This window comes from Manacus candei, unplaced genomic scaffold, assembly GCF_025592945.1.
Source record: "Manacus candei isolate 608988 ecotype Guabito, Panama unplaced genomic scaffold, ASM2559294v1 h1tg000088l, whole genome shotgun sequence".
NCBI lineage: Eukaryota > Metazoa > Chordata > Aves > Passeriformes > Pipridae > Manacus > Manacus candei.
The window spans coordinates 3,418,143-3,441,654 of record NW_026138136.1 but is presented as its reverse complement, the minus strand read 5'-3'; the positions used below and the strand labels follow the sequence as shown (position 1 = coordinate 3,441,654).

Here is a 23,512-nt window from a genome sequence, read left to right as displayed (position 1 = left end):
AAAGGGAAATAAACTTGTATCATCGTCATCATGTTACTCTTGTTGACATCTTCAGAGACCTACTTTGAAGTTCCTGATTTGTACTTGGCAGCTTTTTTTTCCTGTAATCATCCCCTTAGTAATAAGCTGATGAAACGCTTTTGATTTATAAATGATGCTTGATTTGATAGGCCAGGGTGGCAGAGAAATTGTAGCCCATGAAAGATAGGATTGATCTATATGATTGTTTCAGTTTGAGCCAGAAAGGATAAATAAAAGCAACTCACTCAAGACTGAAAGAGAAGTTTGTGGGGGTTTTGTTGTTTTGTCTTATTATTTTTCCCTTTTTCTTTAGAAGTCGAAGTAAAGTTTTGTCTCGATGGTTGGCTGGCTTACCTCAGCAACTGGCTCTGCTTGGCTTGAGAAACCCTGAGCTTTCCAATCAACTTATTGATATCATTCATTCCGCTGCTTCTCGTTCAAACAAGGAATTATTGCAAAGTTTACAAGCCACTGCTGCTCGAATATACGGTAAGACTTCTACACTACAGCATAATGAATTTTGTCCCTCACTTGGCGGGGAGGTTGTAATGCATGGAAAATCCTGCCATTTCCTAGGTGAACATCAAGACTGTGGGTGGGGGTTGGAGATGGGTTTATCCTCTGTAATAAAGGTTAAAATGAACTATGCATGTCGTTTACTAAAGGATATTAAAAAGATTCAGATCTTTAGTTCAAGTTAGCAGGACTTAAATCTGATACACAAAATCTAATGTTTCCAGTCTATCAAAGAATCATAGAATCATTTAGGTTGAAAAAGACCTCTAAGTTCATAGAGGTCAAGCAGTAACCTAGCACTGCGAAGTCTGCACTAAACCATGTCCCTGAGTGCCACACATATTATGAACACTTCCAGGGCTGGTGACTTCACTTTCCTAGACAGCTTGTTCCAATGCCTGATCACCCTTTCAGTGAAGAAATTTTTCCTAATATCCAATCCAAATCACCCCTGGCACAACTTAAGTCCATTTCTTCTCATCCTGTCACTTGTTACCTGGGAGAAAAAGGTGACTTGACCCTCACCTAGCCACAGCCTCCTTTCAGGTAGTTTTAGATAGCAATAAGCCCGTTCCCCCCCGAGCCTCCTATTTTCTAGGCTAGTATTGCTTTAATATTTTTCCTTTTTTTTTTCTCTTCGGTGTTGGTTATATTGTCTTCCCTTTGGCAAGTAGCTCAGAGTAGCTGGACAGGGCAGTGGTGGTGCGTCCTGGCGTGGTGCTGACTCTGTGTGTGTGTTGTGTGCTGACAGATCCGCTCGAGGGCACGCTGGTGCTGCTGCCCGCTGAGGCGCAGCGGCGGCTGGTGCAGCTGGTGTACTTCCTGCCCTGCCTGCCTGCCAGCCTGCTCGCCTGCCTCAGCCGCTGCTGCATCATGGGCAGGATGTCCTCCGACCTTGCCGCCACCCTCATTGGCATCCTGCACATGAGGTACGACTTCCTGCGCGTGGCTCTAACCTAAAAAAAAACCTGAGCGTGAATATCTATTCATAAACCGTGACCTTCGTTAGGGGTTCGCCCACAAAAAATCAATGTATTGTGCAAGAATTGACGTCATGAGGAAAGTTAATGCTTCGGTCAGGCTTTGCTCCTAGCCTTTCACTTCGACTCTATCTTTACGCTGACCGATTTTCTCAGTCTCAAATTCTTGAGAAGAAAATCATAGAATCGTTTAGGTTGGAAAAGACCTTTAAGACCGAGTCCAACCATTAAGCCAGCACTGACAAGTCCATCTCTAAACCATGTAATTAAGTGCCATATTCATCTATCCATATTACTTTAACGTCTTTGCATATTAATGAAGTCTAACAAGAATTTTTGTCTCTAAATACAAACATTAGTGTTTGTAATATTGATTTCTTTCAGTAAGGATGCAAAACAGCAGCAGCTTATCTCCTGTAAGACCTGTAAGACAATGCAGTATTGAGCACCTTCTACCCAGAATACCATCACCAGAGGTCTTTACTCTGCCACTGATTGCAGCTTTTCTTTTTAAATACTTTAACCCGACACAATTGATAGTGAAAAACACCCAATCAATGTGTTTTCTCATGTTCCACTTCCTTTCAAATTCTTAAAACTTGCTTTTTCTCCAATTACCAAACCTAAATAGCCAAATCATAGTTGCTTGGCAACTCTCTTGTTTGAGATTATTCACGCTGTTGATTTTTTTTGTTTTCGGTTGAAAGAGAGTATGTTTGCCTGTGAAGTCAGGGAGAGAGGCTGCTGTTCCACTGAAGTGAGTGGAGGGCTTGCTGAGATTTCATAGGGGTGTTTTGCTTTGCTGCTTCTCGGAAAAATATACTTGTTTTTCTCTATCGGTCAATATTGTCGAACCTTGGATAAATAGGCAGGAATTAAGCTTAGATGAATTATGCCCAGTGATTCTTAATGCTTTTTAGAACTTAAACGATGTACTGTCAAGTGCAGACCTGCTCGTATTAGCTGTGTAACAGGTGAATAAGGTGACTAATGTGAAGTGATGGTGATGAAATCTATATTCTATATATAATGCATTACCACTATAGAAGTGAGATTCTGTCTCATTTTGCCGAGGTGGACATCAAATTTTATTTTTAAGAGAGAAAAGTTCTCTGCCATATACTGGAAACTCAGTGGCAAACTAACTAATTCAAAGTTAGTAATTGTAAGAAAAAAAAGTCAGTAAAAAGTACTCAGGTGCTAATCTTGCTCTTAGATCTTAGCATATCTTCAGCGTGGAAGATTTTTGTGGTAATAATTTGACTATTTTCTAAAGATTATCAGAAAGCTGCAGGTGGGCAGTGGGCATTTGACCCTTTTGGCAGAAGATGCAAGTGGCAGACGGAGCATGGTGTTCTTACCAAAAGTAGGTTACATTCTGACAACAGAGGAGGAGGAGGAGAAGTGAATTCTTGTTTTTCAGAGATGGAAAGAAAGTATTTTGATTTTAATTTATGGTATTTGGAACATGTTTTAAACTTAAATTGGATTCAAAGATTGTAGATAATCAACCCAAGGAGTCCAGCTGAAGTAACCAGGTGAAAGAAAAATGTACCGATGGGGAGATAAGTAACAGTAAATATTAACTTCTCGAGAACAGAAGAGTCTGGTATTTCTTTTTTTGTTGGAAAATAAGTTGTACAGTCAAGGAAACGGTAGTAGGTTTTTTGGATACGAACCTTAGCTGGGCTTTGAGCTTCATAACCTGTTATTGCACACAGTGTAAATGAACTAATTTTCTATCTCTTATTAGAAAGGCCAAGCTGAACTGTTGTATCCAGTATTGTGGCTTTAGATAATGACATGGACAAACCTGATTGAGTTTAAAGAAGAGCAAAGAATGATAGTCTGTAAATTGTGATAGTGGAAAATGACTAAAAAATTGGTATTGTTAGGCAGATAAGACTGAGAAGGAGTGGGAGCCATGTGTGTAACAGGCTGTTGAAAAGGAATGGGAGAATGCAGTTTTAGCGGGATTAGAAAACAGATGTTAAATGTCAGGAGAATGTTTGGTTTGAGTGCTAGCAAAATTTTATAAAAGCAGAAATACATACTGAAATAGGCTGTGTAGGAAGGGGTTATAAATATACTTCACTGGATACATTTAAAATAATCAGGTCAGACGTGGATGTCAGAGGGTAAAGCCTTGAAGGAAGTAGAGGGACTAGGTAGCTACTGGTCATCTTTTACAGCTCTTTTAGATGCTCGGACCTAAAATTTCAAGTCGGGAAATGAATGGTACTATAACAAAAGTGTATTTAACTCCACGTTTCTGTGCCACAGAACACAGAAATGTTCGTGGAACATTTTCTGTACTTTTAGATTAAGACAGTGTGGCATAGAGAAACTCTCCCAAATCAGTCCTTCGGGAGATGTCATTTATGGGTGCCCTGGTGCTGTCGGTAGATGGCGCTGTTTCTCTTCCGGAACATTCCCTGTTTTCTTTGCTGCGGGTGGGCTCTCTGTAAATTTATGTTCTCCTATGGCACCTGCTTATCCATCAGGCTTTAAATAGATTGTATTTGGGAGTGTCAGAGGGTTTGGTACTTGTTCTTAATTTCTTTAACAGCCTTTATTCCCGCGTTATTTTGGCTGGCAGAAGACGTGTGTTTTCACACACATCCGAGAGTGTGCGTATATACCCATATATATTTATTTGTCAGGGAGAAGCTACATTAAGGTGAATTCACTGAGACTACATATAGATGATAATAAGACTTGCAGTTATTCCAGAAACTCAAGGAACTCATAGCTTTTGTGTGTGTGTATGTGAACTGTGAAACTAATAGTGAATGTATTCAGATGACTCAACCACAGCCCTGTGATGATGTCAGGTGGTAACATTAAGTTATAATTTTGCATGTTAAATTTTAGAGTTTTTTGTTGATCAGAAATTAATGTTGAAGATATTCAATAGTTTCTACTTCTTATTTTTGCAATGGTGAAATGAATAGCCAGTCTGTAGGAGCTCATTAGGTGAGCCACAGTTGGCTCTATGTGCTGAGAATGAAGATAATGTTGACAATGTTTCCATATATAATGGGAAGGTTTCTGAGCCTGGGAGGTTGGTTATCTATACTATTAAAATTATTGGTATGGTTTCTGTCATGCTTTTGGTCTATATTTGCTGAAGTTTTACCAATTGGCACAGACCAGAGACTGTTCTGAAAAGAAAGGTGATATGCAGCCCCCCATTTTGGATGCTGGTACGAACATGACCAGATTTACACTAATTGATCTTGATCCCTGTGCCAATGAACAGACATTGCTGCTTTCTGGGATCACTGCGATGGCTACAGCTGCTGAGTTTCAGGTGAAACCAAGGGACAGAAGGTGTTGTCATGGCTCTAATTTCTCTGTTCTTCTCCTCCAATGCCTGCATTGTGCCACTGTGTGGGATCTGGGATGTATGTAACTTCAGTAAATCCAGGCAGGTAGAATTCTGAGAGATGGAAGCATGCCAGGGTTTGGGGGTATAAGTCATACAAAACAGGTGAGGAAAGGTGTGGAACGACACGAGCGAACAATCTCTCTGCACCTACTTTCTACATTAATAGAGCAGATGAGCTACTTCATAATGGTTTTAAAGGGCTAGTGAGGCATATGCTTATTTTTTGAGCACTTTTTGGAAGACAAATATTTTTGTTTAATATGGAAATGTATTAAATGTTGTAAATGCATCTTCTTGTAGATTACCTTGTTTGCCTGAGAAAGTGGAGGCCTGCTGTTTACATACCAAACTGTGTAGTGTAACAGTTGCAGAGAAACCATTTTGTTGGGCTCAGTGTTTTTGGTTGCTACTTAATGACTTCGTGGTGATTGAATAGCAGATACTCTTGCAAACGCATTTCTCTTTTTTTCCTTCCCATTTGTGTAAGGTAGTATATTTAAGCTGATTAATACATAATCTGAGTACTTACGTACGTTATGTATTCTATTCTATTAAACATGGATTAAGAAATGCAGATTTTGAGATTGTGATCAGATACATGAACTAAGGAGTTAGATTACTGACTGTATGAGGAAGAGTTCACCGTATTTTCTTAACTTGTCTTGAAGTACAAATAAGTAAAACCTATTCGGTATAAATACTGAAATGCAATATGTTTATGTGCCTTATTTATACATAATAGTTATGGTGGCTTTACAACTTTTTCTTTTTATCCATTGGAACAGTGTGTCTGGAAATTATTTCACTGTAATAAAGAATTGGACAGATAATATTTCACTGTCTAGATAAAAAACAATGGGAGTTAATTTATGGCATTTCTTTCTTGAAGCAGTGTCCATAAATGAGATCTCCAATGGCTTCAAACAGCCATTTCTTATTCTTGTGAGACTCTTTCCCTGCTGGGGTCTTGCCAAGAGTTGTTTCTGTTGCTGTAGAAAAGGAGATGGGTGAGGACCATATAAATAAAAGCTGAGTGCTCACTCACATAAATTGTGTGGGAGTTTCTGGTCTTCCCGGGTTTGAGATAACTCGGGGGGTAACTTGCATTCTTCTTGACGTAACTGTAAATGGGCTCTTTACTGCAGCAGTAGTGCCTTTAAAATATTCTGTTGCTTTCCAGACAATAATGAGGGAGCTCAGTTGGTGTCTCATCAAGCAGTCAGGCATGCCTGTTGGCTCCTGCTATCCTCAGGAATCTGGTGCTTAGAAAGAACTGGGATGGATTTTTAACACTTGTTTGGTATAAGGCGTAAAATTCTCTGTCTTCAAATATATGACCCAGAGATGTTTTAGGGTCATAATAGAGTTTAAAGTTTTCTATAGGTATTTTCTTTGTAAGTAAATACTACTTTTGCTTTATTTAGCCATCCTAATTATTTTATCTGCAACCTTTGCCAGTAGAGTATGAGAAGGGACAGTGAGAATGCAAAATGTAGTTAATGAAGACTCTATATGCTACTTGATTAAAGAATTATTGAATTCATTAGTGTAGACAATAAAAACAGCATATTCCCCAAAAGTATTTGCAACCTGGAGAGGACTTGGAGAGGCTATTGTAACCCATTATTGTGGTTAGCAACTCTGATAGAGCAACTGAATACAGTAATTCCTATGCAAATGAAGTGTAGAAAATATTTCAGAACAGTGTATTTATTTTAAAAATACATAAATAAAAATAAAGTTTTGCCAGAATGAACTAAGTTCTTATAAAAAAAATACCAAAACCAAAGAAAAAAGTTAAAAACTTTCAAATCATTACAAATGGTATATGATGGAAAGTCAGCTCAGTACATCTTGGACAGTAAGTTGAAAATCATACATTTATAGAAAAGTGTAGTAATTATGAATGGGTTGCTAGGAAAAATGTAAGAATAGTAAGGTCTCTGTTCACTGGATTGCCTTTGCTGGCTATATTTTCACACCCCTCAATTTAGAAACAAAAAGGTAACAAAAATGCTTAAGGCACTATTGAATATAAACCAAAAATAAGAGTGTGCTTCCAAAATGCTGGAATTTCCCTGTCTGGGTATACAGATGAATGGTAAAATAATTATCTCTTTTCCTTGCTGCAAGATGAGAAAGGATCCATACTTATCAAGAATCATACCCTGGGGTGGGTTACGGGTTACTGTATTCTTTCATCCCCTTCTGGTCAGCAAATTTCCTTTTCCTTGCTTACTGTTATGTAAAGGTCTAGGACTTGAGAGAGGAGAAGTCTAAGCTTCTGTTTAAGGACACAGCCCTCTATGTTTTTCCCTAGGGCAGTTGTAGTGTGATATTCCTCATCAGAGGGAAAAGAATTATTGTTGCTGCACTACAATTGCACCAGTCAGTAAATGCCGTTTGCTCATTAGTGAATGTTTCTTCCTATTTGTGCCCTCATTTATAATGTGTAAGCAATTCAGACAACCTCTGCAACCATGGAGCAAATGAGTAGCTGACAGGCTTACTTTTAACAATGCATAGCTCAATTGTTGTTTTCTTAAAATAGGCTTCATATTTTTCCTCAAATCCCTGGTAATTCCTTGCAGATGTTTGTTGTATTTTGCCACATTTTCAAATGGAAACATTTGATCCTTCAAAAGAGATAATGAAAGTTAAAATAAAAAATTCACACTAACAAACTAATACCTACATATAGTAACCTGTTAGGGGAAAAAGAAGATAAAAACTCTTCACTCGCTCTTAGAGTTTGTTCAAGACCTGTGCTACCTGGTGCTAAGTTAGTCCAAATGATGACATAGTATACGGTTGGAGAAGTATCCAAAGATTCAATTTTTTTTTCTTTTAGCAATTTCAACATCAGTTTGTGACAGTCATGGTTTCCTGTCTTTTCAAGAACTGATATGAAAACTGAGAATGATCATCCTCATTAGCAATGTACCACAAAACTGATTTGATTGAGTTGATGCAGGGACCTGAGTTTATACTTTATTGCAGTTGCATTTCAATTTGACAGAAATTATTTTTCATTAAAGCTGAACAGGAATAAACTGTGCCAGAGCTGAGATAAATATTGACACAGGGCTTTTTAATGTTTTAAAAGAAAATGTTTTACAGTAGTGCGAGTACATGCCTACACTGAGGGAAAATGTGATATGTTTTTCTTCCGTAAAGGTACAACAGTCCTAGTGTGGTACTTGCAAGTGGATTTGCTCCTTTCAGTGTGTACTGGTTTTTTATACGCACACGGTTCCTAAGAATGAGAACATGGGAGTGTTTGGGATGTATTGTAAGATACTTTCCATGCTCATAGTTAATTCCATAAGTGATCCATTGCCTCATATTTAACAGGTGTTTTTGCATATAAGCACTATTTTAAATGGCTGTCAGACAGTGCTGCTACTAATTATGCAGATGGGCATCTGTAACACATGAAGCCTTCATAACAGTCCTGTGAGAAGGCTGGCTAGGAGGCACACCTGTACAGTGTTGTCCTGAACAGTGTGGTTTCTTTCATCAGAGTACTGTTTCTGCGCTCAGATAGTAACCCCTGAGCAGCGTGCTGAAGAATTTGAATTAGCTTTAGAGAAGGATGCTGCAGTATCTTTGTGGAAGTCTCCTTCTCCTTATGAGTACTCATCATCAGCTGAACAGTTTTGTGTTGATAGATGAACTCTCTGAACTGATATTAGAGTTGCTGTGTTGAGAAATCATAGGTGGCACAGGTCATAAAAATAGGAAGCTGAAAGAAAGAAGGAAGCCTTTCCTCTACTCCTTTCCATGGATCAGTAAACGCTCTTTGTAAGTACAGTGTCTGGTTGATCACAGTGGAAGATTCACAAGTGATAAAGTGGTGTTTTCCTCCACATCTGTGGTCCTGGGTTGTGAAGGAAAACTCAGCCCTGTTTCATGCAGTGGAAACAACTTTCTGAGCCTTGGTTGCAGTATGATTATCACAGAATATGCTGACTTGGAAGGGATCCACAAGGATCATTGAGTCCAACTCCTCGCCCTGCACAGGACCATCCCCAAGAGTCACACCATGTGCCTGAGAGCATTGCCCAAAATGCTTCTTGAACTCAAGAGAGGCTTGGTGCTGTGGCCACTTCCCTGCATTCCAGTGCCCAAACACCCTCTGGGTGATATTTTTCTAATATCCAACTTGAACTTCCCCTCTCAGTGTCTGCCCCCCTTTCTTCCCCTCATGAGGAAGTTGTAGACAGCAGTGAGTTCTCCCCTCAGTCTCCTCTCCTCCAGGCTGAACAGACCAAGTGACTCTTGTGCAGTGGTTGTCTACTGCGTGTACAGAATCAGAAGTTTTCTGTTCCTGATGTATTTGAAAGACAATTTAATGATAAATTAATAGTAATGTCTCGGTGGTTAAAGCACTTGCTGAGGTTGCAGAAAATTTGTATTCACTATCTTCATTTTAAGGGGAGATTGATTTCCTATTTCCTAACACAGTGACTTAGTCATTGAACTGTTTTGAGTAGGTGTACTTAATAATTTTATTAGATTTTCACAGAGTTGAGGCCTAGAATGCAGTTAGTTTTTTTCAGGAAATGAGTGAATGAGCTGTGCTTATGACTGTTAAAATGTTCTGTATGGAACAGAAGTATCAGTGGAAGAAATAGAGGGGAAACTCCTTTTAGAATGATTTTATAGTCTAGAATTAAACAATTGTGGGAGGCCTTGGTTTAAATCTATGATCAGTGGTTGATAAACTAAATTTAAAATGGGATCACTTATCACAGTATAAGTTAGGTTTCTCATGCTGTTGTCTTGCCAATGCTTAAATAATTCTGTAAAGCTTCAGCAACACCCTGCACTACATATCCTCAATTATGGTGGTGGGAACATTTTCCTGGAAGGTGAAAGAATTGGATTTTTGTTTCCTCGAACAGAAAATCCAGACCCTTGACCTTGCACTTCTTGAATTTTATAACCCTCGCATTTATAAACAAAAGGATGATAGTATCAATGCTTCAGAAGAACTGTGAATCTTGCATTTGGTTTTTCATGTTTTACTTTAAAAATACTTGAAGACTGAACTCAGGGGTTTGAGATTAATCACAGTTAAACTCAATTTTATTGCTAAAAAAAAAATCAAAACCCAACCCAAGTCCAAATTTCAAGCAGAACTTGCATAGCAGGTGCTTGACAAGTGCATTGCTGTCTGAGCTGGAGTTTCAGCAGAGGTGTTTTATAGGAGGACAAGTGAAATAACCGCAGCAAGGTTCATCAGAGTTCTTCTACTGTAGACCTCTGAATTACACAAGGACTCCTTGTGACTACACAAGCCAAACCCAACACCTTAAACCTGACCCTTAAGTCAATTGGTAGTTAGTTTATGTCAGGAAGCACAGCAATAATAGTCCGTAGTTGAGAAATAACCACTTGTGCATCAACTGCAGTTGTTTTTATTTTGCAGCTGTGATATAGCCAACTTGAAAATAACAGTGTGAACAAAAGTAGTGAGGTCCATCTGGAGTTTAAAGAAAAGTTCACAGTAAGTGATAAAAGGAATGCACTGCACACTTGCTGTGACTGAGAAATATTTGCTATGCTAATGGCAAGAGAAGCAGTTATTTTTAAGTTAATCAGATTCAGCTTTTCTTTTAATACCATTTGGTGTACAGAGCAGGTTACCTAAAGGTGCAATTCTAAATCTCAGTAGAGAGGTTCTCATGGAGAGCAGGTGACCTTATGGAAATTACAACATGTAATTCATCATACTTAATGTGGGTTTGGACTAGTTGACTGGAGAGGTCTCACTCGTATGCAATTTGATAACAGGTTCCCATTGTCAGTAATAATTTATTCAAAAAAGGGAAGTTATAATATGCTTATTAGCTCTCATCCACATATAAAGCAGATAATTTTTTTAATCAAATGTCTAACATGTAATTTACAAGGATCTTGAAAATGTATTTTAAAAGTGCATGCAGTTTCTAATTATTTGTGATAATGTACTGAACTAAGATTTTTGAAATAGTTTGTAATGTATTTGTAGTACATCAACATCTGTTCTAGAATTAAATGTCTCTTGTTCAATGTTCTTTATCTTATTTTTGATTTCCTGTAACTCGAACCTCAAAATTGAGGAGCTTTAACTACATTATAGACACTTGGGTTTTAAGGCAGTTGAGGTGATAACAACTGGTTAGACTTTTATTTAAACAAACTTCTCCTGTGCTGTAATGCTGCTCTGCTTGTGTTTGTATTATTAGAAAGACATAGGTCTTGGTCTTAATTTATCGTATCTGTGGGATTCTCATGTAGTCTTTAATCACATGGTTTCATGTTATTTTTCCATTCTACTTTCTGTATGGAATACATCATGAGGAGTGAAGGAGTGTTTACTTCATATTACACTGTCTCTCCTTCAGTAGAAGGTTCTGTGTTTTCTCTATTGTATTAGGTCCCACTTGGAAAACAAAGTGATTCCTCCCCTGGCCCTAGCCATGGAATTTTTTTGTTGTCCTGAAGTAATTTTGACAGCTCCAGGAGATAGGGAGGTGATATTTTTCCCAGTTTAAAGATGAGGAACTGAGGCAAGGGAAAGATATAGACAGAACCAGTTCACAGAAGTACCTGATGACTTTAGGAATTCAGTATGAAACATTTGGGTTCTGATTTTTCAGAATATTTAGCATTTTCTATCCTGAAAACAAAGGATTGACTTCAAATTCACTGTAAATGCAAGTGGAGCAGTAGAGATCGGATGGGTCTGTGGGATATTCTTGAAGCTGTATCACTCCACAGCTGTTAGTGCCTGTTTTAGTTTTTTACTTACTGTTGAGCTGTTGCAGGGCTGGGGATAACTAGCAGAAAATAAGGGGTGAGAGAAACCTCCACTATGAATAATGTGGGTTTTATTCTATTCTAAAAGTAAAAAAAAAATCTGATGATATTTGGAAAAATGTTTTACCACTGACTTCCTGTCTTTCAATTTTAAAAAGTATTTATCTAGCACCTCATAGAACCTCTGCAGTACAGATGGAAGGGTGATCCAGTATAATGCCTGAAACCCATTTGTTTACCTGAATTTGTGAGCTAATTCTTTCTTCTACTGTTTTTTTTAACTGTCTCATGCCTCATGCGCTGTGCATGTTATAGATGATGCGATAAATAAAGCAGGAACAGGTCAGACTGTGCTATCCTTCCTTGTGTAATCCTGATTGATCCATTCATCCTTGATTTGAATGAGGCATAAATCTATTTTTTTTTTTAGAGAAAATATGACACATAGTATTATCATACTCCAAGGTGTATTCACAGAGAGGCCAAGCTGAAGATTACAGGCAACCTTCTCTGTCACTTTCTAAATTTAATGCTAGATTATTTTTAACCTTAATGCTCTTTTAACTTCGAGGCTTCTTCTATGCATGTAATAGCTTTCATTTTCTAAAAAAGTAAACTGCAGTTGAATTTGGGTATCTTAGTTTTGTGTGTGTGACTCAGTATAACTCGCTTGTAGATGAGTCTTAAAACTATTTAACAACTCTGTCAAGGACTTGCGCTTTACACTGCCTCCATGTTCCCTGGGCAGAACTGCAGGGATTCTCTCTGCTTTCTCTTACATGTACACCAGTGGCACTTAGCCTGGCATGCTGTTAGGATGCTTAATGCGCTTGTCCTGTTTTCGAGTGTGCAGATAATCAAATGTGGATAGGCAAACAAAACTAATGAATGTTTGATTTTCAGATGTTTAGCAATAAGCTTCAGAATCATTTTTCCTGTCCAGGGATCTCCTGAACCTATTGCAGTTTGTGTTCGCTATTCTGCAATGAATCCTGAGTTTTTGTTCATTCTCTTCTAGAGTTCATCTAAAATTCTTGCATGCACTGGTCCTTTAGGGGGAATTCAATGCATCTGCTAACTGTTGCATAGAAAAATATTTTTTTATTTTATTATTTTAAACCAGATTCCAACTAGATTTGCCATGTAAGTCCCTATTCCCTGAATTCAGGCTTATCATAAGTTATTTCTATGTTTTCTCTTCCTGCCCAATATTTTTTTTTTATTTTCACATTTCCCCAATCCCTTTGCAGCTTGTCATGTGACATATCTCTTCCAACCTCTTGCATTCCCACCATTTTGCTCAGTGGTTGCATCACAGTTTGAATTTATGTGTCCAGTAAGTTCTGAATTCTCCTGAATCTCTCTCCATGCTCCCCAAGGCTTATTTTGGTGTAATGAGTGACCTCAAGTCTGACTCACGATCCCTCTCCATCAGATGCAGGCAGTTTCTTCTGCTATGTTGAACAGGACATGGGCTTCATTCTCTCTAGTATATGGATCTAATTCTTGTGTGAATATTCGCCTTATGTAGGGAAATAGGTGGCAAGAACTCTTGCTGGTTTAGTTGAGTATGTGTGAAATCTCTTTGATGCTATAATCAATGGGACTGGGACCTCCTTGGAAGGACAGAAAAAATTCTTTGTTCTCCGTGACCAAGGGGTTTGACTCAGGAGAACTCAGTGTTGGCAGCCAAGTTGTCAGCCTTACGTTAGATTGAGAGACTGCAAGTTAAGGAAAGGAAGTAGTGACTTTGCAGTGCAGGCACCTCTGCATGGTCCCTTCTAGTACCCAGGAGGCCTTTGGTCCTTCTCTGAGGCCTGGCTCACTATGTCGCCTGAAATATGACAAATCCTTACGTCCAGGCAATAAGAATACAACGTGAAGTGGGAGCTTTCTTTAATAAAGCCTTACTTTGTGCTCTCTCACCCAGCTGTGAAATTTTTTTTCCCTAGAATCAACTGTCCTACATGGTAGTCTGATGGAATCCTGAAGTTTTTGTTTAATTTAAAGAAATTCTGAAATTCTCTTTTATTTCCCCCGAGTAACTCCAGACGTGCATATTCTAGCTGTCATTTTTGTGGATGCTGAAATATTGTGGATGGATTTTCATGGGTGGCAAAATGCATATGCCTGGCACAAAGGTATTCCAAATTTTATATTTTTGCTCCCAAAGCATGGAGCTGTAAAAAATTTCTGCAAAACAAGTTTTCCAGAATTTTGTTATCCATGAGCTAAGCCATTTTGGCTGTTAGCAGAGAGAAATTAGGGGGAAAAAAAATGATCTGAGGCAGATAGTTGGCTTGGAAAATTGCATTCAGAAGCTCTGAAATTTCACAAGATTGTAAGAACAGAAAGCAGCAATCTCTTACAGCAAAGATCCATAGTCTGCAGTGCCAAAAGCAGCATACAAGTCAATTTGAATAATATGCATTTTTCACATAATGTGATGTAGGTCTGAGGTGCAGCCTTTTGAGGGAAGCATGTGTGAGATGTACTTATTCCCAGATCGTGGCTTTCTCCTAGTTCAGCACTGATACATGGCAAGTGGTGGCAGTGGTCAGTGGTGTCTGCTCCAAGTTTCCACAATTTGAGACACAAAAGTGGGCTGGTGCTCCACTTGTTACTGATTGCCCCCAAGAAGGGAAGTGTCAGGCAGTTTTGATAATGGGTTTGCTCCTGTCTTTGCATATTGCTCCTTTTTGTGTTCTAAATCTGCAGCCAAGTTTTTAACTTAGTTCTGTGTTTAATATCTTCAGCAAATCTAAAGTAGATTCTGAGACTGCTTTTAGATGGGATCTGTTGTTCATGTAAAAATCTGTATTAAAAGTAGTGGGTATAATGAAAATACAGTCCAGTTTTTGTAATATAATGACATTTACCAAGTAAGGGAAATAAAACTAGTTTAATGTACAATGTATTGACTGTTGTCACTATATTAAATGTTATACTGGTATTTCTGAAAAGTTGCTCAGTAATTTAATCATCTTAACAACCTAAGCCCATGCAGGGGTAAAAAGTTCAGTATTGCCTGTCTTTAAAAGAGCAAGTTCTGTTTTGAAGCTATTTAAAATGCTATTTTAACAACAGCAGTTAGAAAAAGGAATGCTAGAATTAATAATTTAGGCATGCTAATTGATTGTATTATGCAGGTAGGTTGTGAATTCGTAATTATATAGCTTTTAATAAACTGTCTGCTGTTGGTTTTGTGTAGATCATCCTTTGCAGGCTGGAAGTGCCAAGTGCAGGAAAATTCAATGAATGATGTGGACTATTTCAGCTTCTTGTTTTCAACCCTTATAGGTAATCCATATGAATGTAATAATTCAGAATTAACAAAATAGAATTTGTTTTGGTAGTAAATTACTGAATTTAATTCAGAATAAATGGTGTTGTAAGTACTTCCTGAAAGTAATTCTAATTTTGTTACATATTTTTGATATGAGATACCCTTTTTTCTCTTGATCTGACTTTTGATACCTTATACTTACACTTTTCCATTTGGGCTGAATATTTGCATACTTTTTCTTCATTCTAGCAACTTTCTTTGGAAAATAAGAGAAAAACCTAAATTCAGCATATGACATGAACAGATTTTTTTTCCTAGCTTGAAGTAGATGCTTTTTATTGGCTCATAACAATATAAATCAGTGCCTTTGGGATTTCCTGTGAACATGCTTATGCTATTAAAAACATTCCATCAGAATAAAAGAATCAAAGTATGTTGAAGTGAGCTGCCCAAGGTCAGCATGTGAGCAGGATTACTTCTGCTACTCTATTCTTACTCAGCTATAAAAATAGTTGTATTTTGTGGTGATGCAACTTAGGGAAATTACAGTGGTTAAAATGGCGTAATATTACTAAGAAATAATTTCCAGTAACTTGTGCCGTGGTAAAAAATAAAGTGGCTTTTCTTCATCACCTCTGTTATTTATAATGTTCAACTACTTTGTTTTCAAAAATTACCATTTTGTTCCTAAAACAGTGAAAAAAGTGCTGTCCTGATAACAGAGAAAATGGAAGCAAAACCAGAGTGTGACTGTTGTGGAGCAGTTTTACTGCTTTACTAAAACATCTAATACATGGCTAGAAATAATAAGCCAAATGATTTTTTTTTTTTAACCCTGAGGTTACATTAGGTTACTAAGTTATTGTAAACACGTGTCAAGTATTTTGTATTATACCTGTTTTTATTATTTTTAAAGATACATATATTGAAAATAGCGTAACTTTGGCCTCTTAAAGTTATTTTTTTAATACCAAATTATAGTTTAAATGGGTATGCCACTGATTTTTCAAATATTTTTGTTTTCTTTCAGAAGTCAAAATTGTACTTCTATATACTTAATTTAAAATACCAAGCAAGAGCCTTCAATAAAAAATCGTTATGCTAAGATAATTTAAAAGACAGTGTTTGTCAATGATGCTGTTGAAGTAGAACACTGCTTGGCTTGTTTTGTGATACTGTTGTACTGCTTCTTTTTCCCTAGGGTTTTCAAGAGAGGAGTTGGCTAGTCTCCAGGGCATTAGAGGAAAACCACACATTAGCCAGACACAGCTTTCACCTATCCGTCTTTACCTAACTGATCTGGACCAGTTTTTACACCACTGGGCTGTGACAGAGGTAATACATCAACACTAATTCTAAATGACAGCATACAAACTCCAAGTGCTCTCCATCCCTTTTCCACAGATGCCTAAATCTTGTTGAGATTTGAGTTGAAAAAAGAACGAAAAACATAATAGCTGTAAAACAGCCAACATTTTTCTGCAACCATCAGATAATATATTATCTGCTGCTTTAGAAGTTAAATGTTCCGACATGTAGTATGCAAAGCAATACTCATGGAAAAAATTGGTAGAAGCCTTGGTGGAAATTCTTGAACACTAATAAGATTAGGACCAGCAATATGTTTCAGCTTTCAAAAGCAAATTAATCGTAAAAATACTAATACAAAGAGTTTTCTTGGAAGATAAATGCAACTGTTAATTAAAAAGCACTTGTATTAAATAAGGTTTCAACTTGGAGTAATATTAAGTTGGCATTGGTGATTATTTAGAATAACTTCTGATGCTTAGTTAATCAAAATTTACTGGAATTAGAAACTTCACTGTGAATTCTGCACCCATGTCTAAGAGTATAAGAGCTGAAAGCTTAGTTTTATTGTTAGTTCTAAAGGGATTTGAGCCGCCAGATTTTATTCAAAACAGGTGCATTAGTCATCTTTCTGGCTCAAGTCTTTTTATTGTTTAGCTCAACAGAAACCACTTTAAGGTGTGAAATCATGTTTTAATGACATTCCAATTTGACAGTATTTATGAAATTGTAGCCATGAGTTCAGAAAGAAAAGTGAAACAGAAGGTTTTAGTTGTATGATTTTTTGTGGCAGTCTTTTTGGTTCAAGAAAGTGGAGCAGTAGATGTTTTCTAATTCATAATGTTTAAGTGATAATGTACTGAAACTTACGATAGCCTGAAACACACACTGAATGTGTGCTGCTGTGTATTGAAAAGTATTTTAAGCAAGGTCGTTGTTTGGTACCATGACTGACACACATTTTTTGATGTCCTGCCTTTAGTCATTTGGCCTGTGGAGCAGCTAAACTTTGTAATTTGTTTTGCTTTGTCTCTTCTGGACAGTAATGAAGTGTTTTCTCACTAAAAATACCTTTCATCAGTATTGAAAGACCAGAATGCTCTCTCCCTGTCCTGTTCCTCTGTGAACATACCAGTGATTACTTGTTTCTCAAAGAGTTAGCATAATCCCATACAGCATCTGAACGATTTATATATACACCATACCTGCTTCTGAAAATGTCACCTCTTCTGTCTTCTCCTTCCTCTTTTTGCTTCTGTCCCACAAATCTGTCAAAGTTAGTTGTGAAACTATGCAGTAGGACTATTTTCACATAGGGAAGAGTGAAGTAGTTTGATTCCTTTTCTGTGCCTTTGGGTTCCTGGTTGCAAGTTGAGGTTATTTCTTCTACCACTTTCTTTTTGGTGTTTTGGTGCCAACAAGGAGAGTTGGTATTTTCAGAAACTTGAGACTTGCTTTTGTTAAAGTAGCTTTTCTTAGGAAAGATCCAAGGTGCTCTCTCAAGTTCTCAGAAGTGGATGGCAATCATTAAGCAAAGAGCTGGATGTTCTTGGTTAGTAATGAAAGATGATTTGGACATCCTATGGAGCATTGCACTACTTTTGCAGTTATGAGTCGACCTGAACTCTTTCTGAACTCTTTATGAAAGAGAGAATAGGAACAAAAATCCCACACATCAAAAATCTGTGTGCAGAAGGGTGAAACCTTCTAGACCCACCTGATTTTGTAGGCTCTTGACCAAACAGAGTTCTCAACTGTTGCTTTGTCCCACTGGGAGTGGTCAAACACTGGAATAAGTAGCCTAGAGACATTGTGGTTCCCATCTAGGGACATATTCAGAAGCAGGCTAGACATGTTGTGACCTGCTCTAGCTGACTCTGCTTGAGCAGGAGCATTGGTTTAGAGGAACTCGAGGGTTTTCTTTCCAACTTCAGTGATTCTGTGATTGTTTGAAAACTCTTCCCCTTGGAAAAACCCATAACTTTTGTTTCACCATCAACAAATCCCTTTGTTAGTTTTGCTTTTGAGATTATTTTTGATTTTGTGTAATGAGATTCACTGTATGGGGAGGGGGTTTGTTACAGTTATATTTGATCTGAAAGTCCAACTGTTCCTGTTAAATGCTTGCCAGGTATTGCAATGCTGTTTGGGGTGTTCCCTCCAGATTTGCTATTTTTTCCCCACAGAATTTGTGAACAAAAAAGTAGGGGCACCTCTTCAGTAGCTAGCTTTCTTACTGGAGAAACATTAAGATATTCTTTCCTCTTGCCTCTTATCTGGTAATAATGGTCTCTGGCATATCTGTTTGTGTTACAGTGAAAAGTGATAATCAGTAATTAGGACAACCATTTCCTTTTATGAATCACAGAATTCCATTCACTTTTCTCTTGTCTGCTTTTGATTTCAGATGCAGTTGTAGATATGGTAAATGATATATAAACAAAACTATGCTGAAGTTACCATTTCAGTTTTTAGATTACTTGTTTCTCTGTGTTCAAATATCTAATACAGCACTGTATTGATTAAGTTTTAAGGGTTTTCATTTTTTCCTTGTTTCAACCAACCTCCAACATGTTGACCAATACTGTATTTAATGCTCAGTTTGTGAAGACAATACTCTGGGGACTGTAGTCCATAAAAACTTTGAGATTTGGAGCCTGGACAATTTTTAAAACCAAGGAGGGAAGGAAAAGAAAAAAAAAAAAAAAGAAAAATCCAGACTTGGAGAAAACCTTTCAGTTCAAGATTTGCCACAAGCTGCACAGGAATACTTTTTGTAGAGCAAGTAGTTTCCACTAGGTTCTGAACAAGCTACTCTGCTCTCAAAAGAAAATAAACTAAACAGCAACAACAACAAAAAACCTCAGTCAAAGAACCAAACCTCAGATCTGCAGCCTCTGGGATAAAGAAAACTGCCAGCAAATCACAAGGCTCTTCTAGGGTGTCTTGAAAGACAGTTTGATGTGATGGTTCTCTGTTCCTCAGGTTTGAGGGAGGTAGGTTTGGAGACTGCTTTCTTCCAAGTTGTCATAGTTCAAGGTGTGATGCAATTTTGGAATCAAAATACTTTTAGCTGTGACAGAAAATGACTTCATTTAGATAAAGAAGTGCTACAGGAAATAACAAACCCCAGCTTGAATTAATCATGCTTTTGATGGAACTGGGTAGAGTGCACAGCTTCTGAATGCTGAATCTTTCATGTGTTCCCTTGCTGGATAAGGAAGTTTATGGTGATTCTGTAATGTTAAGCAAAATGTTTGTAGTAATTTAAAATACCTAGTAAGTGAGAACTCTGCTCATTGTCTGCAGAGCAGGCACCATCCAGGCCGCTACTCTATGGTGGGAGTTGTTCATTTAAGAGTTTTCATCGTGTAGTTGTAATTCAGAGTTTCCTAGTAATGGAAAAGTATTTTATTGTGGATGAAAATAAATAAGGAACTCTGATGGAATTAGGATTTGATAGCCTGGTTTCCTATGAATAAATATGACTAGTGATCAGATTCCTATTAGCCCTTCCATCATCATCTTTCTTCCACCTCTTGTTTTGTCTAAAACACTGGCTAGTTTTTGGCTTGCTACTAAAAAGAATAAAGTTGCAAATACTAATTGCCCAGAATGTTTATAAAAATAAGCAGGTGGATGAGAAAAAAGCCTCTAGATTAGCACAAGGTAGTTTAAAACTGTTTCATCATCCTGCTTGGCAGCAGCCAGCTACCAGCCTGCGTGAGCATTGCTCCAGACCAAGTTCAGCAGGAGCTGTTGCTTGGCCCATGGGGGCATCAGGGGCTTGTGAAACAGGAGCAGATGGGGTTATGGTACTGAAGAAGGGCCCCAGGTGTGAGGACTGTAGGAGGCCACGGCTTGTTGGCTTTATTGCTCACTGCTCAACTCTGTTTCCAAACCCAGAGGAAAGCAGTCACAACTTTGTCTCTAGCTGTGCAGGGAGTGGTCTGTGTTTCTAATGGTAAAGAACTGTAAGAGAGAATTTAATGTATAACAGGCACAGGCCAGAGATGTGGGAGAACAAAAGGTGTGTCTCTGGAGAAAGAGCAAGTTCTGTAAAGAAAAAGAATTAACTTGAGGCATTTTCAAACAGCAGTTTGGACTTCTGGAGTGTTATTATAGCCAGTGCACTTTGTAGCATGAGGATAGCAGTAACTGGTAAAAGGGCCACACAAATGCACTTCTGATAGGAACTAATGCTTTTAAGTGGTTTATAACAAAATCTGTTTTGAGATGGATACTGTTTGTAACTTTTTTTTTTGTCTGGAGAGTGGTAATTGGTATAGAGGAAATCTGAAGTAACATTACTTTTTGTGGAAGCTTTTAAATAGTGGACATTTCCACTTAAGGAGCAATGCTTAAGAGAAGTGTCTCTTTAAATGCTGTTTTGCATAGCTATAAAGGTTAGTCTTCATGATTTGTCTAAAAGTTGTGTTAAATGTGGGGATCTTGGTTCCTTTTCTGGAGCAACTTCTTCTTAAAATTACTTCTGTCTTGTTAAAGCCAATTATTTAAACGCATACCACCGTAGCTGAAATAAATGGGACTCCAGAATAAATGGTTGCAGCCTGAGGGAAGAGACTTTCAGTCTTGGCTCATTTTAACTGTGCCCATAGTGTTTGTCGGTAATATTGTTCACTCCCCTGTAATTGAATTGCTCTGCCAGTATCAAATGAAATAGTGCCCACAGAAATGAAGAGTTTAACAAGGTAACCGTGTATACATGGTAATTTCTGTTGTAATATTTGATGTTTGTGATGGCTGAACATTTCTGACGGAGAAGGCAAATGATAATTTGAAGATTTGCTTGAAGTCAAGATTCTAGAGCTGTATCGAGCACATACCTGACCTGGAGAAATAAAATATTCATCCTAATGTTCAAAATGTTTAAGAGCAAACACTAGGGAAGGTCAGCTGCTTTTAAAAGCAATCTTGAATTCAAAAACCTTGGGATGCATGTAATGAAATATACTAATCTGTGTCAAAAATGGATAAGCCTTGTGAAATACAGTTGGGAAAGCTGTATCTGCAGTGATATGCTATGAAAAATTACAGCAAATCAATAAAGATAGCAAGTCAATGCATGTAAATTAAAAACCCTGCCAGGAGATTTGTCTTGAAGTCAATGGTGGTGTTGCAGTGCTGTAGCTTGACTTCATGCAGAGATTAATGCTTAAAAAAGCACACTGAATTTTTAACATATAGGTTTTGAGTTGAAGTTCCTGAAAGATTTCAACTTGTTGTCTTTATTGAGATTTCCAGGTTAGAGTTTCGTTGGGTAGAAAAAGCAGCTGAGGGTAAATTAACTTCCTTTTAAATTATATTCCTTCTAAACTAGGAATATGCTATAATTTTAAACCTCTTTAAGGAGAATTTAGAAATTCCATATAAACCCACTAGTGTTTTGTAAACTGCATCCTATCCAAAGTTTAATGTTTAGAAATGAAAATAATTTTTTTCTTGAAAGGTAACGCAAAGTCCAAAGAAACAGAAATTATTTAGGTAATGCCTTTAATAAATTAATAAAGCTCTTTTTCAAAGGTCTCCTCCATAGTTTTCTTAAGACATAAAACTTAAACCCAAACCAAATAAAAATCCACCTAAAATAGCCCCCACCAATAAAACCCAAACAGTAAAACACAAACTCCTAGAAAGTCTAACTTGATCTTCAGGCCAGCGCTCCACTGTACCTGCATCATATACTTCCAGCATATCCTGTGATATCTTAGAGCCGGGAGCTCACGTGTTACTGCATGTAACTAATGTGAATTAGCATCTGCACAGTTACTGTGCATTGTGCTTTATATTCACATCCTGGCTTTTGATACCTAAACTAAATTTGCTCAAAAAGACAGGTGTTGTGGGACAAGAGCTAAGTGTAGGGTTTTCCATGTTTTCAAGCCCTTTCGTTTGGAGAAGGGGCAGGCAGGTGAGTTTGGAGACCTGTACATCAGATGTTCCTTTGATTGTTCTGCACATGGTCTGACAAAGAGAGATCCAGAGGAGGAACTGTTGGCCATGGTGACGTTTTATAGTTGTGAGGAAGCTGCAGAGCTGTGAAAGAAGGGCTTTATTATGGCTGCAGGAGGATGAAACAAAAGCTTCTTGGGTAGCAAAGCTGTTTTGTGGTGTCCTTTCTCTGAATTTTGTTAGTAAGGTGGCTCTGAGAAGAGAACCAGACCTGTGCTGTTTTTCAGGTATGGCTTTGTCTGCTCCTGGATAGCACATTAACTGTTGAGCATAAAACCTGGTTTTGCTGATAATAGTATTTCAGGAATCCCCCTCACTTAGTGAGCCAGTGGGATTGTCTCCAACCCATAGTTCTCTGCCTCCTGACACCAAATCTTGCTGGTACCCAGATTGCAACACTTGATCACATTGTTGCACAGGAGTGAGCAGGGGTGATTGCAACTCATATATTCGTGTCCAGTGGTGTTTCTGAGCCAGCAGGAGGACATGAAGTGTGTCTCATAATCCTAAGTCTTTGGAAATATGTACTCTATCAACATGTGGGATGCTATACATGTTTTTAAGCATTTGTAATTCTTAAGTAAGTTTTTGTAATCCCATTTTGCTGCCCTGAATGTAAAATTAGCACCATAGTGGTTTTTTTTTTTCTGTTACTTGCCTATGTAATATTCTTCTGCAGTCTCTCTTCCTTCTTTTTGGCTTTTTCTTTTATTAACTTAGGTTTTATTTTGTTTTATTATGAATGTGGGGAGTTTTCATGTGGGTTTTTTATAGTTTTTTTTATACTTCTTTTTTTCTGGAGTCAGTGAATCAGGAATACCTTTCACATCCGCCCCTGTGAGCTTACCCAAGGCAGATGAACAAAGATCTCTTGTTGTATGCAGCTTTCTCAACAACTCAGGGCACTGTTAATATTGCCCTGTCAAATCAATTTATTTCAGAAAGAGAAGCAGCACCTGTCAAGGGAGTACACTGTCTGATAAGCTAGGGTGCTTCAGGGGAAGCTGGCCAAGCTTCAGACAACAAGCTTCATTGCCTGCCCCATCACCTGAAAACTTCTCGTTTTCTACGCTCCGCAGTAACATGTTACACTGCATAGAGTCCCACTCCAAACAGTCATTTCACAAGGGCTTGGGAATTGACTGCAGAACAGCCTGTTACTTTTTACTTACCCATGTTGGAGGTCCATGTCAATGTGAATTGAAAAGTATATTTTAAAGTTCACATTAG

The 23,512-nt window shown here is 37.8% G+C and overlaps 1 protein-coding gene across 1 annotated transcript in view; it reads left to right on the top strand.

The window, feature by feature from the left end:
- Positions 1-23,512, top strand: part of TEX10 (testis expressed 10) — a 52,066-nt gene that overhangs the window by 19,422 nt on the left and 9,132 nt on the right. Inside the window, exons 8-11 of the mRNA XM_051812707.1 lie at positions 335-510; positions 1,289-1,466; positions 14,927-15,015; positions 16,203-16,336. Coding sequence (XP_051668667.1) covers positions 335-510; positions 1,289-1,466; positions 14,927-15,015; positions 16,203-16,336 — 577 coding nt within the window. The remainder of the gene's footprint in view (positions 1-334; positions 511-1,288; positions 1,467-14,926; positions 15,016-16,202; positions 16,337-23,512) is intronic.